Source organism: Anolis carolinensis, chromosome 5 (assembly GCF_035594765.1).
Source record: "Anolis carolinensis isolate JA03-04 chromosome 5, rAnoCar3.1.pri, whole genome shotgun sequence".
Classification (NCBI taxonomy): Eukaryota; Metazoa; Chordata; class Lepidosauria; order Squamata; family Dactyloidae; genus Anolis; species Anolis carolinensis.
In genome coordinates this window covers 100,877,263-100,893,780 of record NC_085845.1, presented here as the reverse complement: position 1 = coordinate 100,893,780, position 16,518 = coordinate 100,877,263, and the positions used below count along the sequence as shown (strand labels likewise).

Genomic DNA, 16,518 nt, shown 5'->3' with positions numbered 1-16,518 from the left:
ACAACGCTTCTTGGATCACCTTAAGGAGACCTGGGGAATCGAGGACAATTTGGAGGCAGCCGGTCACAAACTCCGGCGCCTCCTTCAAGGGGACAGACCCATGTCTCAGTACATAGCCGAGTTCCGCGTGCTGGCCCACAACACCGGCTGGAACGATGTAGCCCTCAGAGGACAATTTCGGGAGGGTCTCAACATTGAAATGCTGGAAGAAATCTCCAAGGTGGATCCTCCCCAGACCCTCGAGGCACTCATTGATCAATGTTTACGGGCTGAAGTCATGATTGCCAACAGGAAACAATGGGTTCGAGGCCAGGGCGGTAGAGCCGGGGCAAAACCCCCCGCTCCCGCCAGTGTTCAGCCACGTCCGGTGTGGAGACCCCCACCGCCAACCCCATACCCTAGAGGAGGCGAGGAGGTGCCGATGCAGTTGGGCAATGTGCGTCCCAGACTAGATGCCGCCGAGAAGGCCCGTCGTCAACGCTTGAACCTCTGCTGGTACTGCGGGAACGGGGGCCACTTCGCCAGAGAGTGCCCAGCCAAAGGGAAGCCTGCCGCCCGTCTTGCGGCGGCGTCCTCCACGGAGTCGAAGGCGTCTGAGCCGACTGGCACACAGCCGGCGGGGGAAGCCAACGACCGGGTGTAGAGAGGCTCGCCAACCCGGTCAAAAAATCCATCCAAGAGCCGCCAACCGGGGTCCTGTTCCTTCTCGTGGTCACATTATGGTCAGCAAAAAGGGGACCCGTCATGATCCACGCCATGATAGACTCTGGAGCTACCAACAATTTCATCGATAGAGAGTATGCCGACTCTCTGGGATTACAATATCATGATTTCAAGAATGCCCGTGTGGTGCAAGCCATAGACGGCCGTCCCCTCAAGACGGGCCCCGTAAGCCAGTGGTCGGAACCCACCAGGATGTGGATAAGGGAACATATGGAAGAGATTTCCTTCTTTGTTACCGAGGTTCCCCATTTCCCGGTGATTTTGGGAATTCCATGGCTGACACTCCACGACCCTAACATCTCCTGGTCCAACAGAGAACTGCAGTTTGCTTCACCGTACTGCCAAAACCATTGCCTCGTAGCCAAGGTATGCCATGCCACAGACTCCGAGCCCATCATCACCTTGCCAAAGAAGTACTCCGAGTATTGGGATGTATTCAATGAGAAAGAAGCCGAAAAATTACCCCCACATAGACCTTATGACTGTGCCATTGACTTGGTGGAGGGGGCCCCGATCCCGCGAGGGCATCTCTACTCCCTGACTGAACCAGAGCAAGAAGCTCTCAGGGAATTCTTAGAGACAAACCTTCGCAAGGGGTTCATCAGACCCTCTCAATCCCCAGCCGCCTCCCCAGTGATGTTTGTGAAGAAGAAGTCAGGGGAATTACGCTTGGTGGTGGACTACAGAGCATTGAACAATATCACCAAGCGGAACAGCTATCCCCTGCCCTTAATCTCGGATCTACTGGACCGACTTCGAGGAGCCAAGGTCTACACCAAGCTGGATCTTCGGGGGGCTTATAATCTAGTTCGCATCAGAGAAGGGGACGAGTGGAAGACCGCCTTCCAGACTAAATTCGGATTATTCGAGTCCCGAGTTATGAATTTCGGTTTATGCGGAGCTCCCGCAACGTTCCAGCATTTTGTCAACGATATTTTTCAGGACTATCTAGACAGATTCTTGATAATCTACTTGGACGATTTTTTGGTGTTTTCCAGATCACAATCAGAACATGAGAACCACGTCAAAATGGTGTTGCAACGACTGCGGGATCATGGCCTTTATGCCAAGCTAGAAAAATGCGCTTTTGATCTACAAGAGGTAGATTTCCTTGGCTACCGCATCTCGCCTCTAGGGCTTTCCATGGATCCAGCCAAAGTTTCAGCAGTATTGGAATGGCGGGCGCCAACTAACAAGAAAGAGGTGCAGCGTTTCTTGGGGTTCGCGAACTACTACCGCAAGTTCATTCCAGATTTTGCCCGCTGGTCCGACCCCATCACTAGCTGCATCCGTGGAAAGCAGCCTTTCCGCTGGACTGATCAAGCAGAGAAAGGGTTCCAGCAACTGAAGAAACTATTCACCTCCCAGCCAATTCTACAGCACCCAAATCCTGGAACCCCTTTTGTGGTGCAAGCGGACGCCTCTGATGTGGCAATTGGGGCTGTACTCTTACAACCGGTGGGAGATCACCTCCACCCCTGTGCCTTTTATTCTCGTCAACTAACCACACCAGAGAGGAATTACACCATTTGGGAAAAAGAACTACTGGCCATAAAGGCAGCCTTTGAAACTTGGAGACATTGGCTAGAAGGAGCCAAATTCCCCATTGAAGTCCACACTGATCATCGTAATCTAGAACATCTAAGAACTGCCCGCAAACTAAATCAGAGGCAGCAGCGTTGGGCTTTATTCTTTGAACGTTTCAACTTCCAGATTCATTATGTGACCCCAGCTCAAACCAAGCAAGCAGACGCCCTGTCACGTAAACCGGAATACGCTGCAGGACGCAAGGAGACCTTTGAATCCCAACTGCTACAACCTGAGAACTTTGCCACGCTCACAGTGGGGAACACCAAATCCAGTCCCATTGGTTCAACTTCCCCTACTCCAGGACCCATCTGTGCTCAAGAAATCAGGGCTAGTCAGCAGGCAGATGCCTGGGCGCAGGACCAACTTCGCCAAGGTCTGCATTTTCCCTTTTCGCTTAAAGATGGGCTGCTCTGCTATAGAAATCATGTTTATATCCCACCCGGACCGGGCAGGGAAAAAGCGCTTCGTCTGTGTCATGACTGCAAACCAGCAGGACACTTCGGACTATTTAAAACCATGCATTTGATCCTAAGAGATTTTTGGTGGCCCAAGATCCGCAAGGATGTGGAAAAATATGTCAACACTTGCCCAGTATGCCAGCGCTCCAAGATACGAAGGGAGAAGCCCTCAGGGCTTTTGCACCCCCTTCCTACCCCATCTCGCCCATGGGAAATAATTTCCGCGGATTTCATCACTGACCTACCACCTTCCTGTGGATTCACCACGATCTTAGTGGTGGTGGACCTATTCACCAAGTTAGCCCATTTCATTCCCTGCGAAGGCCTCCCCACGGCCAAAGAAACTGCGGATCTATTTCTTCAGCATGTTTTCAGACTACATGGATTGCCCAAGAGTTTAGTCACAGACCGTGGATCTCAATTCACCTCTCGTTTTTGGAAGGCACTACAAAAACTATTGGGCATAGACTCTCGCTTATCTTCAGCTCATCATCCCCAAACAGATGGGCAAACGGAACGCACCAATGCCACTTTGGAGCAGTATCTTCGCTGTTATGTAAATTACCAACAAGACAATTGGGCTTCTCTGTTACCACTGTCTGAGTTTGCCTACAATAATGGAGTTCAAGCTTCTACAAAAGAAACGCCGTTCTTTGCAAACTACGGTTTCCATCCACGTTTCTTTCCCCCTGTCATTGAAACTTCAGAAGTTCCCGCAGCAGAGGATTGGCTGCAGGAACTCACAGCGGTGCAACAACTTTTGCTCCAGCAACTGGACCAAGCCAAGGAGGACTATAAACGCCACGCTGACAAACACCGCCAGCCGGGCCCCGAAATCAAGGTAGGAGATCGGGTTTTCCTGTCCACTCGCTTTCTGCCCTCCCACCGCCCATGCCGGAAGTTAGATGCCCGCTTCATTGGCCCCTATCCAGTGGTGGCGCAATTAAACCCCGTGACTTTCAAACTCCAACTTCCGCGTTCAATGCGCATTCACCCAGTGTTTCACCGTTCCCTGCTCCTTCCGGCGGATGGTGTGCGTCCTGATACAGACCAACCGGCCCCCCCTCCTGTTTTGATGAATGGGGAGGAGGAGTTCGAGGTTGAGGACATTTTGGATTCTCGCTTTCATCGCCGCCGCCTACAATATCTCATTGACTGGGTGGGTTTTGGGCCTGAGGAACGCTCTTGGGAAGACGCCTCCACAGTTCATGCTCCTGATCTAACCCGTCGCTTCCATCTGACCTATCCCACCAAACCGCGACCTCGCGCCTCGGGGAGAGGGCCCCAGTTTGGGAGGGGCCCTGAGGAGGGGGATAGTGTGATGAACCATGGGCCTTGTAGTCCTGCTCAGGACATTGTAATTCCTGATGAAGATGAAAACTTGGGTTTTTTACCTTCCCAGTCTGAACTGGATTCCTCTCAGCCAGATCTTTCCCAGGCAGATCTGGAAACTTTGCACCTGCAAGAAAGTTGTGCCCCAGAAGTATGTCAAACAACCCCAGAGCCTACTTCTCCCGTGTTCTTGCGCCGGGAGTTTTGTAAACAACAGAGAAGTTTGGATTCAGCTTCGCGCAGGAGTGCGAGGATAGCAGCTAAGAATGTTGCCAATTAACATTGGTTCTCGTGAGAATCTTTAAGGAGTTTAACATCTGGTCTCAGAGTTTAGCTTTCGTTTCTGATTCCCAGAGAACCGCTCTGGTGAGAAAGTTGGACTCTATATAGGTGTTTTGCCCGCGTAGCAACTTCGCGGAGTCAATTCGTCAGCCTGCGGAGCGAGTTGTGTTTGGACAGCGCGCTCCGATTCAAGCCTCGCTTCAGCTCAAGCCTTGCCTTGCTATCCAGCCTTCGCCTTGCTTCCCAGCCTTGTTTACCTACGGACTTTGCCTTGTTTCCCAGGACTAATCCTTGCCTTGTTTCACGGATTTTACCAAGTTATTTCACGGACCTTGTTCTTGTTCTTAGTTACCTTGTTCCACGTTCAAGCCTTGTTTCAAGTATCAAGTTATTTCCTAGCCACGCTCAAGTTTTATGGACTAAAGGACCTTGTCATCTCCCCTCACTTTGCTTGGCAAAGTGAGTGTTTCGGTTATTGGATTACAACTTTGGACCTTAATATTTCTTATTGGACATTGCTTTTTTGGACTAATTCTGACCTTTCCTGAAGGGTCTAATTCTGGACTATTTACTACACTTGTTTTTATTAACTTTATATATTCCTTCAATAAAGATATTAGTTAGATTCTGGCCTCTGTGTATGGTTATTGGTGCCTCTGCTGCCTGGGTCGTGACAATTCATAGAATCTTAAAGTTGAACGAGACCACAATCCCCTTCCATGCAGGAAAAGCACAATCAAAGCAATCAAAGTGGCTTGATTGACGTCTCACTGTAACAAGGTTAATCTCCTATTTTTTTACTTTTGCTAATTATTATATTTTCCTAGTATTTAAAACTTTGTGCAAGTCATTCTAACTCAGGAAAGTGTAAAACTAGAAACGGAAATGTTTGTGTAGATCGAAGGAATTTGTAATAATGACTGTCTACAAGCACTGACTTGACTAATGTTTCATTTGTGCAGAGAACTGAACTGGTCTGCACATTTTCTGAAGGTACTGGGAGTATTACAAAAACAGGAAGGCTTCTGTCAAAAGCAGAGCTTTTGTGAAAACAAACCTTTGCTTACATCAGATGAGAAACTGAAAGAGTTATGGGCAATGTATTCTTCACCCGGTGCCCTTGTTATTGTTAGAATTCTTACTGTATACATACCCTTAGCAACCTCTTCCTTTGGTTTGTTTATTATGACCACACAGCCTACACAAACTTGGAAGGAACTTCTTGCTGAACCAGTTTAGTGCTGGGAAACAGGTGTGGCTTCTGCTGTAACCGCAGAATGTTTCGTTTACAAGACTTTACGAGCCTTGGGCCTATTACGTTCTTGTTGTAAACCTTTCTCTAGAGATTAACTACTTCATAGATGTGCTGCTTGACTTGTTGGACACCGCTTGTTCTCTTCTTTCAGGATGGAGCCCATTACATGATGTACCAGAAAGGGCCAGAAAGGGGAGAGCAAGTGGCGTATGCTGCTTCAAGCAGACTGGGAGGTGACCTTTATGATAAGGTCCCTAAACAGACCTAAACACTTCACAAAATGGTTTAAAAACAGAAGAATTATTTGAAAAAAAAAACTCAGAAAGTGCTGCAAGCTGATAACATCAAGCTTGGGTAACTTCTCAATTTTGTTCAATCCCAAAATTGGAAGTCATCTGGATTATCAGTGTGGGAAATGTCAGTCTAGCCTCTGTCATCAGGCATTTAGGGCATGATGTGAGTGGGATTTTTGTGGCCAGTGTAGTTTTGTATGCTTCAGGACACAAAAGATTAAAAGAGTATACCACACTCCAAAGCAGCAAATAGCTGTTACCACCAGGAAGTTCTTCCTAACATTTAGGTGGAATCTTTCTTCCTGCATTGCTCCTTGTCCTAGTCTCGAGAGCAGCAAAAAACAACACTGCTTCATCTTCAATGCAACATTCTTTCAAATGTTTAAACATGGCTATCATGTCCCCTCTTCATCGCATTTCCAAGCTAAACACACTGGCTCCCTCACTGGGCATGGCTTCCAAACCTTTGATCATTTTGGTCTGGACACATTCCAGCTTGTCAATATCCTTCTTGAATAGTGGAGCCCAAAACTGGACCCAGTATTCCAGATGAGGTCTGACCAAAGCAGAGTGGGACTATGCCTTCCCTTATTCTAAATACTATACTCCTATTGATGCCGCACAAATTGCAGTGACTGTTTAAATTGACTCATGTTCAGATTATGGTCTACCAAGACACCTAGATCTTTCACAAGTAGTGCTTTCAAGCTAGATATCACCATTCTATATCTGTGTATTTCCTGATAATGTTTGCCATAGATGTGGGCAAAATGCCAGGAGATAATACTTCTGGAACATGGCTATACTGCCTGGAAAACTCACAGCAACCCAGTGATTCCAGCCATAAAAGCCTTCAACAACACACAGAATAGTTTCAGACAACTCTAAGACGAAGCCATCACAGAGGGTTTTGGCAGATGATCATGTCTTCAAATCTAAAGAGACAGGGGTGGGGAACCATTCAAGTCTACATGATCTTAGTAATGGTCAATATACTTCATGATCATTGAACTCACGACGACGCAGTTGGCGATGGTAGGACGAAGAGGATAACTTCTGAGAACTGGTCTCAACTGCTATCTTTTTAAAAAGTTGCCTAATCCATTAGAAGATTACACATACCACCAACAGTGAGGGTCATAAAACCTTTTAAAATGCACACTGGTTTCATTGGAATTTGGCAGTTTAAAGCAAAAAATGACCTCAGATTAGCTCCATTATATATTTTTTTCACAACTTGCTTTGATCTTTTTATTTTGTAATATGTGACTCAGTAAAATCTCTTTGAACAGTAAGAAAGGAGTCATTAAAGCCTTTTAACATACTTTCAAAACACTTTAATTTTCTGATAATATAAAAATCTACTCAAAAGCAAAAATCAGAAAACTATGAACTGAATTGATAAAAATGTCAAATTCGTGAGAGAACTGCAGTATGACATTTTTATCATGTGTTATGGCTTGACAATCCAAAAATACTTTTAAAAAAGCTACAATACTGAAAGTTTTTGATCACAGGTCTTGATTGTAGCTCACTCACAATGGAAAAAGAACTTCTGTATAAACATGTCCATTTCAATTCAAATAGTTTAATGGTATATGACTCATTTGTAAGTCTATTAATGCTTTGTTCAAGGCAATCATCTTTTGTTCAGAACACATCTATCAACAGCAAAGAGGTGTCTGGCTCATGAAATTTGACTAAGGAAATGCCCTTTTTCAAGATAAAGGATTCTTGGCTATCTTAAACAGGAACTTAACTCACCACATAACCATGCTGATTGTCGATCCCACTGGTTGAAGAATGTAAATAGAACCATTGGTGTTTAACCAAAAAAGCAATCAAAGATAAGATTATGTAGCTTCTAAAACAAGTGTTGTACTGGTTGGGCAGAAGTTTTGACTCCAAATGGTGGGAAATAATAGAAATTTTGATTTTGCTCCAGAAGCTGACTGAAATTATTCTCAGTAATTATACAAGGGCTACAAAATTTAAAGGGCAGACCATTGTCATATGTCAATAGAAGCAAAGGAATTCCAGGGAGTTCACAATTAAATTCATCACTTTCCTCAAGAAGTCAAACCAAGCTAAACACTGGCTGGTTAGTCATTACAGATGCAATTTTCTCATAATGAACATTATTCACTTCCGTATTTAGACTAAGAATCCAAATCGTTATGAATGTTACAGCTGGTGACATCCTGCATTCTTTGGTGGCTACTGTGTGACTGACTTTGTAGAAATTTGAGATTTTATTGGGAAAAAGGCAGTGTCCAACTGTGGTGTGTAATGGTTTATGGCTTTCAGTACAGGTTGATAATGGTTTTGCAGATCTAGTGCTGTATCTTTTTCCTCATACCCCTCTGAATATTCACCATTCATACAAAGATGTTGTCTGCTGCCTCTCACTGAATCACAGCTTTGGACTTACCTCCTAGAAACAATGATACGTGGTAGATAATTTCTGCACAAATCCAAAATTGGAAAGTTACTGCAAAAACTAGTGCAATTCTCCATAATGAGAAAAAGACATTTCACAGAATTCATGAATGTCAGACACATCTATATTTCTAAAATAAATGTATTGATAACTCATACTCCTGTCTTTACACAAATAAAAGTAATTTCCATGAGCAGAGCTGTTGGCAGACACAGACCTCTTAATCCAACCTTCTAAAGAGTTTATTTGTTCTTGATCATTTATTTGAGTTCAAATAGTTATTTTTAATTGCTATAAAGTCAGATATCTCTGGGAATCTTCACAGCATCCTGTCATCAATGACATACTCAGGCCCTGCATATTCAAGACATTTCCTCCAATGGCACTACTTTTCTATGTGTAGTGGGATTGCATGCTCCTGTGAGAACAGATATTATGCTGATGGTATTACTGCTGTGGGCAAGTTCTTTCATCAGATAGGCTTAGCCTAAGAAGCCAGATTGGGCATGCCAAACAGCTACTGCGTGTCAGTAGCAGTTCTATGTATATAAGAGAGGAAGAGGAAGAGAGAGTGGGGGGGGGGGGCAGAAAATCTCTTGATGCATTGCCACCACAGCTGACCTTTGTTAGCACTGTGTAGAAGGAGGTACCACAAATCACTTCTGAATATCTTTGGATCTGTTTGTCAGATCCAAAAGTGTTTCCAGTGTAATTGAATTACTGTTTATGCTTGAAATTACTGAGCCCAAGACCTCTAACACTCCTCTCCCACTCTCCCTTCCTGGCTGTGCCTATATTGGGGGGAAACAAATTGGCACACAATTTTAAAGTAAAAGCTACAAAACCCAAAGAAAGTAAAATGAAAGTGTGTGTGAAAGGGAAGTACTTTATCTCCAAAGATCCACATAGAGTCTACATTGTAGACCAGTGTTTCTCAAACTCTGCTCCTCCAGGTGTTTTAGACTTCATCTCCCAGAAATCTCAGCCAGCTTACCTGCTGTTAGGAATTGTGGGAGCTGAAGTCCAAAACACCCAGAGGAGCATAGATTGAGAAACACTACTGTAGACTATACCATGTGTTTGGTTCATGTCTTGGACCAAATTAGATGGAGGTCTCAAGTGGAATACCACAGGATTCTGGCTTGTGGTAGACACTCATTTTATCAGTGATTAAGATGATGGAGTGGAAGGAATCCTTATCAGATTTGCAGATAAACTGGAAGGGGTGCCTAACACATTGGAAGATAGGGATAAAATTTAAAAGGACCCTCATAAACTAGAAAACAGGGCTGCAAGTAATAAAATAAAATTCAGTAGAGACAAATGCAAAATTCTACATTCCACAAAAATTAAATGCACAAGTATAGATGGGGATAGCTCAGCACTACTATGTATGAAAAGGATTTGAGGATTATTCTTTATCATAAATTTATCACAAGTTAGCAGTGAGATGCTGCAGCAAGGAAATCAGGTGTTATTTTAGCCTGTATTAATAGAAGCACACTTACCAAGGTGAGGGAAGTAATACTCCTGCTATATTCTGTGTTGTCAAGCCTCTTTACAGTTCTGTGTTCAGTTCAGGGCACCTCATTTTAAGGACAAGATGGAACGAATCCAGACAAAGACAACAAAGATGAGATGTGGATAAAATATATGAGGAAAGGATGGAAGAGCTGGAAATCTTCAGCTTGGAGAAGTCTGATAGATAACATGCTCACACTTTTCAAATATCTTAAAAGCAAATGTCTCGGAAGGCAGAACTAGGTATAATGGTTTAAACCACAGGAAACTAGAATTATATTGAACATTAGATAGATCTTCTGGACAGTAAGCTGTTGAGCAAAGGAATAAATTGTCTAGAGAGGTGGAAGGATCTCCTCCTCTGGGTGTCTCCAAAAAGAAGCTGAACAGTTACCTGCTGAGGATGCTCTAGCTCAGACATGGGCAATCTTCAGCTCTCCAGATGCTTTGGACTTCAACTCCCAGTCATCCCAGCCTGCTTAATGGCTATAAGGAATTGTGGAACTGAAATCCAAAATGCCTCATGTTTTCGGTTATAACTGTGACTGCCAGGTAAACAGAAAAACTCGTCATGCCTCCTCTTGTTCTTACTACCAAAGTTTTCTGTATAAAAACTAACAGGTGAAGTTTTTCTTTACTATTCTCTTTACCTTGAAACAGAAAGTGTAGTTCATAGTGGAACCTACAAAACTATGTTGAGGCTCTCAAATGTGTTTTACAGTTACTTTAAACAACTTCTTGCTGAAAATACCCATTAGCATCCTGTATGGGGTGTAATGAATGCAATTTTGCTCTTTTTTGCTCTCCTCCAGTGTTTTAAGCCCAGAAGAGGACTTTTTAAAAAGCACAGAAATAACTATTTAGATTACTTCCTGTTTTTTAAAAAAGTTTTCCTTGTAACATAAAGCAGCCAGGCAGGATGGGAAAATGGCAAAAGGAGCCACTGCCAGATAAAAATCAGACATTAACCATTCTAAAAATTTGGTCTGGGGGTGAAACCCTCCAAGGCCCATAAGAAGTTACTAGCCTATCCCTCCTCCACACAGATGGCTATTAGCATGCCCCTGGAAATGAAAACATTGACAAGCAACTACTCTTATGACAACAATGTCTCCATAATTTTTAATGAAAGCATCATTTTAAAAATTCCTTTTTCAACAAGGTAAGGAGCCCTAGTTACTCATAGCATTAAATATGCAGATACTCAGAAACAACATCTCATATGTAAATTAAAGAACTGTATTCAGTTTATTTATTGAAATTTCACTGCTTACCTCAGCAGGCAATAATATGTCTACTTAATAAATAAATATCAAATAAAAACAGCAACAACAACAACAATTGCACTTGTTGTCTTAGTATCTTATTTTCCCACCTTCTTCTGTTTTTCAATGTGTTTACTTACAAAATATACATCATTTCAGTTTATTTCCGAGAATAGAATAAAAATATCATTTTCTTTTCTCTTTTTTTCCTAAACCATCTTTAAAAAAGGAGATTGAGTCATTGCATGCTGTCTTCAGGGAAACCTGAAAGGAAAAGATAAATGAGCCAGGAAAATCTTATGAAAGCATGAGATGAGAAGGTGGGGTCGGGGGGGGGGGGGGCATGGATGAAAAGGAGAAGGGCAGGGACCAGGAAAGCAGAGATCTACATCTTTTATTTCCAAAGTGACACAACATCAGTTGTCCTTGATGTCCTCTTTGTGGTGCACAATCCCCATCACCAGTTGTTCTTGATAATTAATATGAAAAAGCCAGAATGGTAAAAGACACCTATCAGTGGGACCATGGGAATGCTGTGTGCAAAGTTGTGTGCATGGCCAAGACATGTGGAAAGGAGCCAACTTCTAAAAAAAGTCTTTGTTCATCAGCATATTACAGGAATTAGTATTAGACATTTTATTTCTCTATGAAAAAAATACCACAATAATACAGCTTAACTAGTAGCCATCTCTTGCAGCTATTATGTGTGATAAAGCAACCCCTCTCTTGTAGCACTCTCTGTCAGTGTTGTTATTGTTGTCAGTAATATTGCACTTTCCCCCCCAAAATTGGGACTCAAGCTTGCTTACAATTCCAAGTAAGAATACAGCTAAAAACAAATAAAAATGAACAATATTCCTTCAATGGCATCCATTCAGCCTGGCCCTTCACTGACATAAATATTTTAACTGGAAATAATAATGCTAAGAAATGATAGAATGGTCCCAAGTTTCACTCAAACAACTAACACAAAAATTACAGTACAATCCCCATAATATCCATATCCTGAATTCGCCTTGGAAACAGGAAATGACTGGAATGAGAGACTCCTCCTAAAGTTACTACAAAGTCACTTTGGAGAACCCATAAAGTCCTAGGTCTTCTAACACTAGTCTATGATAATGTCTGATGAAAACATATTACAGAATTGCCAAGATGGCCAATAAATTTTCCAGAGAGATGTCTGTAGATGAAACTGTGGGTATTCCTTCCACAGGTATCGCATCATACTGTATCTTTTAAAATATTATCTATAGAAGTACTTCTCTATTCTTGTTAAACATTGAATTGCTTTTGCTTGGATGACTGTGGCAACTATAGTTACTTCCATAAATTCCAGGAAATAATCTCACACAAGGGGCTGGGAGGGAGGCAGAAACATTAGAACAGTGGCCTACTTGAAGCAACTGGCTTTAAATATGAATTTTCAAGCAATGCCTTACATCACTCATTGTGTAAAATGTTCTGATTAACATAAGTCCTTTCACACCCTGAACTTTAGCTTCTTTTTTGTTAGCTTTTGTAGAAAACTCACTTTATTTTAGGAATCATTCTGAAGTCTGAATGGGCCCAGATCTTTGAGCTTCATTGGAGTCTGGCACACATCCCAAATTCCTACATTTGTTTGTAGAAATGTCTTGTACTGTCTTTTCTCTCTCTCCCCCCCCCCCCCGCCCCAACCCACTTAGATGCCACTGCTGTTTCTAGAAACAGACCTACACCTGTTTTATCTGCATCATACCAGGCATAATCACTGTCTAGAGGGCTACTATGTATGTAAAAGTGTCAAACAGTTCTGAGAACGGGAATGACATTTCTAGTTGTTCACTGATTTCCAGTGGCCATCAATGAGACACACAAAGCTTTAGATTTCTGCATTTTGACTTCTGTTCAGAACCCATATAATCGTGTACTGGTCCTGAATTAAACCAAACAGAGACAAGCCATGTTCTAAAGCAGTGGCATCCTTAATCCACCTGGGCAATAAGTAAAAGGAAGAACACTCCATGCAAGCCTTATATATGTCTGATGCCCAAACTGAGCACACCCCATTAACACAGATATGAGAAATCCCACTCGACTGTCTTGGACTGTGGCTTTCTGCATGAAATCTAAAAGAGGAGATGTAATAATTATAATTATAATTATTGTATCCCGCCTCCATCTCCACAAAGGGACTCGATCAGACATAGATAAAAACAACACAATAAAATTTATAAACAACATCATAACAACATAAAAATAATATCATAAAACAACCAATAGCCTGAACAGTAATGAATGCTAAACTCGGTGGGTAGGAGCTTGTGAAAAAGAGTTTCAAGACAGGATTGGTGGGAAAAGTGGAGGAGCCAAAAATAAATTAGGGCTTGAAGGGCAATGTCATTTAGAAACGCTAGATCTATAGCGCAGGGGACAGTGATAAAGTGTATGAGCCGATAGTAAGTTATAGCTGGGGGCCAATTATCTGGTGAACTGTTAGTAAAAAGTTAAATTTACTTGCTATAGAATATTGCTACATTGATGCTTACACAATGCTAGGCAAGGAGGCAGAAGTTCAGCTACACTGTATAATATTTGGGGGGGGGGGGTGTCAAGATGGAGGAATCTTGATGGCAGGGTGTCTAGACAGGGGAAACGGCTAGATGGGGGAACCATCTATATGAGGGGCGTCTATATGGGGGCCATCTAAACTGGGGGAGGGTCACTTTGAATACACAACTGTCTTGATGATACAACCAAGCAGGGAACATCAAGACAGTTATGCAGGAATATCGACATGGTCAGTCATTTTCATACAAACCAAGATAATCTTCCACATTTGCATAATACAGATAAGAAATAAAAGGAATGTGAGCTATCCTCTGCACTCTCAAAAAAGAAAGGAAAGAAGAGGTCACCCTTGAAGAAACTGGAGCATCCCAGCAATTTTGGTTCTCCAGCAGAGAGAAAAGGTTACAGAGTAAAAGGTAACTTTATGAAGACTCAGAAACCAGGTATCTAATAAACACACACCAAAGAAAAGTACTATTTGGCCCAGCATTTTTTCCTCTGACTGGTAGTGGATATCCAGAATCTAAGATTCCTGTTAACTAAAATACTGTTTGTATTTCTGCGCAGACTTCTGCGGTTGATTTATGGACCCAACTTGGGTGGGGGGAAAATAGATTTAAATAAAAAATTCTAATAAATCTGCTGAAACACTGTGTGCTGACTAGATGGCTGAAACAAAAAGTATGTTGATTTGCCACTAAATAAAATCTCTATACTATCTATTATACAAAGACTTCTTTAGAGAGAGGAGAGGAGCATCTCGTTCATAACTTGGGGATTGCCTGTACTTGAGGTCATGTAAAAATTTATCTGGCGGAGAGGGGTTGTGAGTGGGAAAAGTTTAAGAAGTGCTGTATTAGGTAACAGTAGCTGCCCTGTGGTAACCCACTCAACAGCTAATCCAGGCGCCCTTCACATTCAAGTGTTCGGTGCAGATGAGCCCCATGTTGTATGTACTTCTATCACAGAGGCAGGCCATAATACCTGGCAGCCCTTGGCAACAGCAAGCACATTCAAGTCTCTCCCTTGGAGATATTCTATGCAGATGACACCAGCTTGGGTGCACACCAATGTAGACTACTGCCTACTTAAACACTCTTTCATCCAAAATGGAATTATTTACACAGTACAATTTGATTGTCAGTTTTGAGAATCCATCTTGGTTGGAATTATGAAGGAGGATCCCAAGATACTCTGCCCAACCATTCCTCAAATTCGTTTTTTTACTGAATCCCACGAAACTACCCGTGACCTGCCATTTTCTCATCAGAACTATTTTACTAACCATTTTGTCACTACAGGTAGGGGATATCACTTGTCTCCTCTAAAACAACTGGTCCTTTCTGAACATTCCCCTCGGGTTTTTGCACAGCCATGGAGGCTTTTCTGAATATTTAAAAACAGTGCTAGCAAAACAGATTAATACCAACCACGTCACAAACTAAAGAATGTTGAAAAATACAAAGTCTTTGCCTCTGTTTGGATGTGGAAGGGATAAAAAGAAGATTATTTCATAGGATGCACCTGGAAAACTGATACTAAAGGAAACATTCTATGCTTACAGAGGTAGTCAGTTCTCTCCCCTCCCTGCTTCCTGTTTCTATTCCTTGGAACGGATGATCCAAGCATGCTCACCTAACAAAGCACTTGGGCAAGGCAAAGAGCTTATGAGTGGAAACTTGTATCTAGTTAAATGCAGGGGGGAGGGGGAGAACTTGATCAGGTTGTCATTCTGGAAGAGAAACCTTTTGCAATATTTACAACCTCAATTTCCCCCCAAATGCAATCTGCACAGCAGGGTAAATGAGCTCCCACCACATGCAGTACTGCCGTTCTAATTCAAATTGGTCTAGTAGTTATGGTTGCACGTTTCTTTTAAAAACTGATTACAAATCTCCCAGCCCTACATTTATTTGATCAGACAATACATATTTTCAATTTTATGTCATTCTACATCATAACTTGATGAACATAAAACTCATCACTCACCTGAAGCATTTACTTGAACTTCGAGATATCATCAGAATTAAGGACCTCCTCATAGGCTGCCATGTGCTCTGCCTGAGACTGATGGATTGGGCTCATATCTTCATCTGCTGGAGCCATTTGCTTGGCAGTTAATAACACAGTAGGTCCTGGGACTGTGTTTTTTGGATGTTGAAGAGGACAAGAATTGGGTGGCACACCTTGATTCTGAGTAAATTGCACTTGTTCTGCAGAGTAATATTCCCCTCTTGAGCTGCATAATGCCATCTGTGAGCAAAGTTGATTTGTAACTGGAGCTCTTTGCAAACAAAATTCATTCCAGGGCATAGCCTGAAAAGCAGAAATGAAACCTAAATACAAAGCAGAAACAAAGAAAGAGAAAAGAATGTGGTAAGAAAAGTATAAAATGGCAAAAATGTAAATACAAAGAAAATGTAGTAAGTCACAAAAAAGAGAGCATCAACAGAATTCAAACTGCATGTTAAAAAGTAAACATCTCTTGGGGGACAATATGCCAAAACCAAGGTGCCACTACAACATGATTTTTCCTCCTATAACCATGAACCTCACTTCAGTTGGCAGCAGGGCCTGCCCTAGATAATTTTCAAGTGTAAGCAAGCAGTATTTTGCCCCCCCCCCCCCAAACCAATCACTAAAAAATAAAAGATAGAAGGTAGAGGTGAATAGAATACACACACACACACACAAATGGCACATATAGTCCCTGCTTATGTGTTTGTATGTGTGTGTGTGTCTGTGTGTGTATGTATGTGTGTGTGTGTGTGTGTGTGTATATATATATATATATATATATATATAT

At 42.4% G+C, this 16,518-nt stretch overlaps 1 protein-coding gene across 1 annotated transcript in view; it reads right to left on the bottom strand.

The window, feature by feature from the left end:
* Positions 1 to 10,988: 10,988 nt before the first annotated feature.
* The window catches only part of nobox (NOBOX oogenesis homeobox), a 29,582-nt gene continuing 24,052 nt past the window's right edge, over positions 10,989 to 16,518 (bottom strand). The window contains exons 8-9 of the mRNA XM_003221387.4: positions 15,702 to 16,048; positions 10,989 to 11,423 (exon numbers count right to left, since the gene is read on the bottom strand). Coding sequence (XP_003221435.1) covers positions 15,711 to 16,048 — 338 coding nt within the window. The 3' untranslated portion in view covers positions 10,989 to 11,423; positions 15,702 to 15,710. The remainder of the gene's footprint in view (positions 11,424 to 15,701; positions 16,049 to 16,518) is intronic.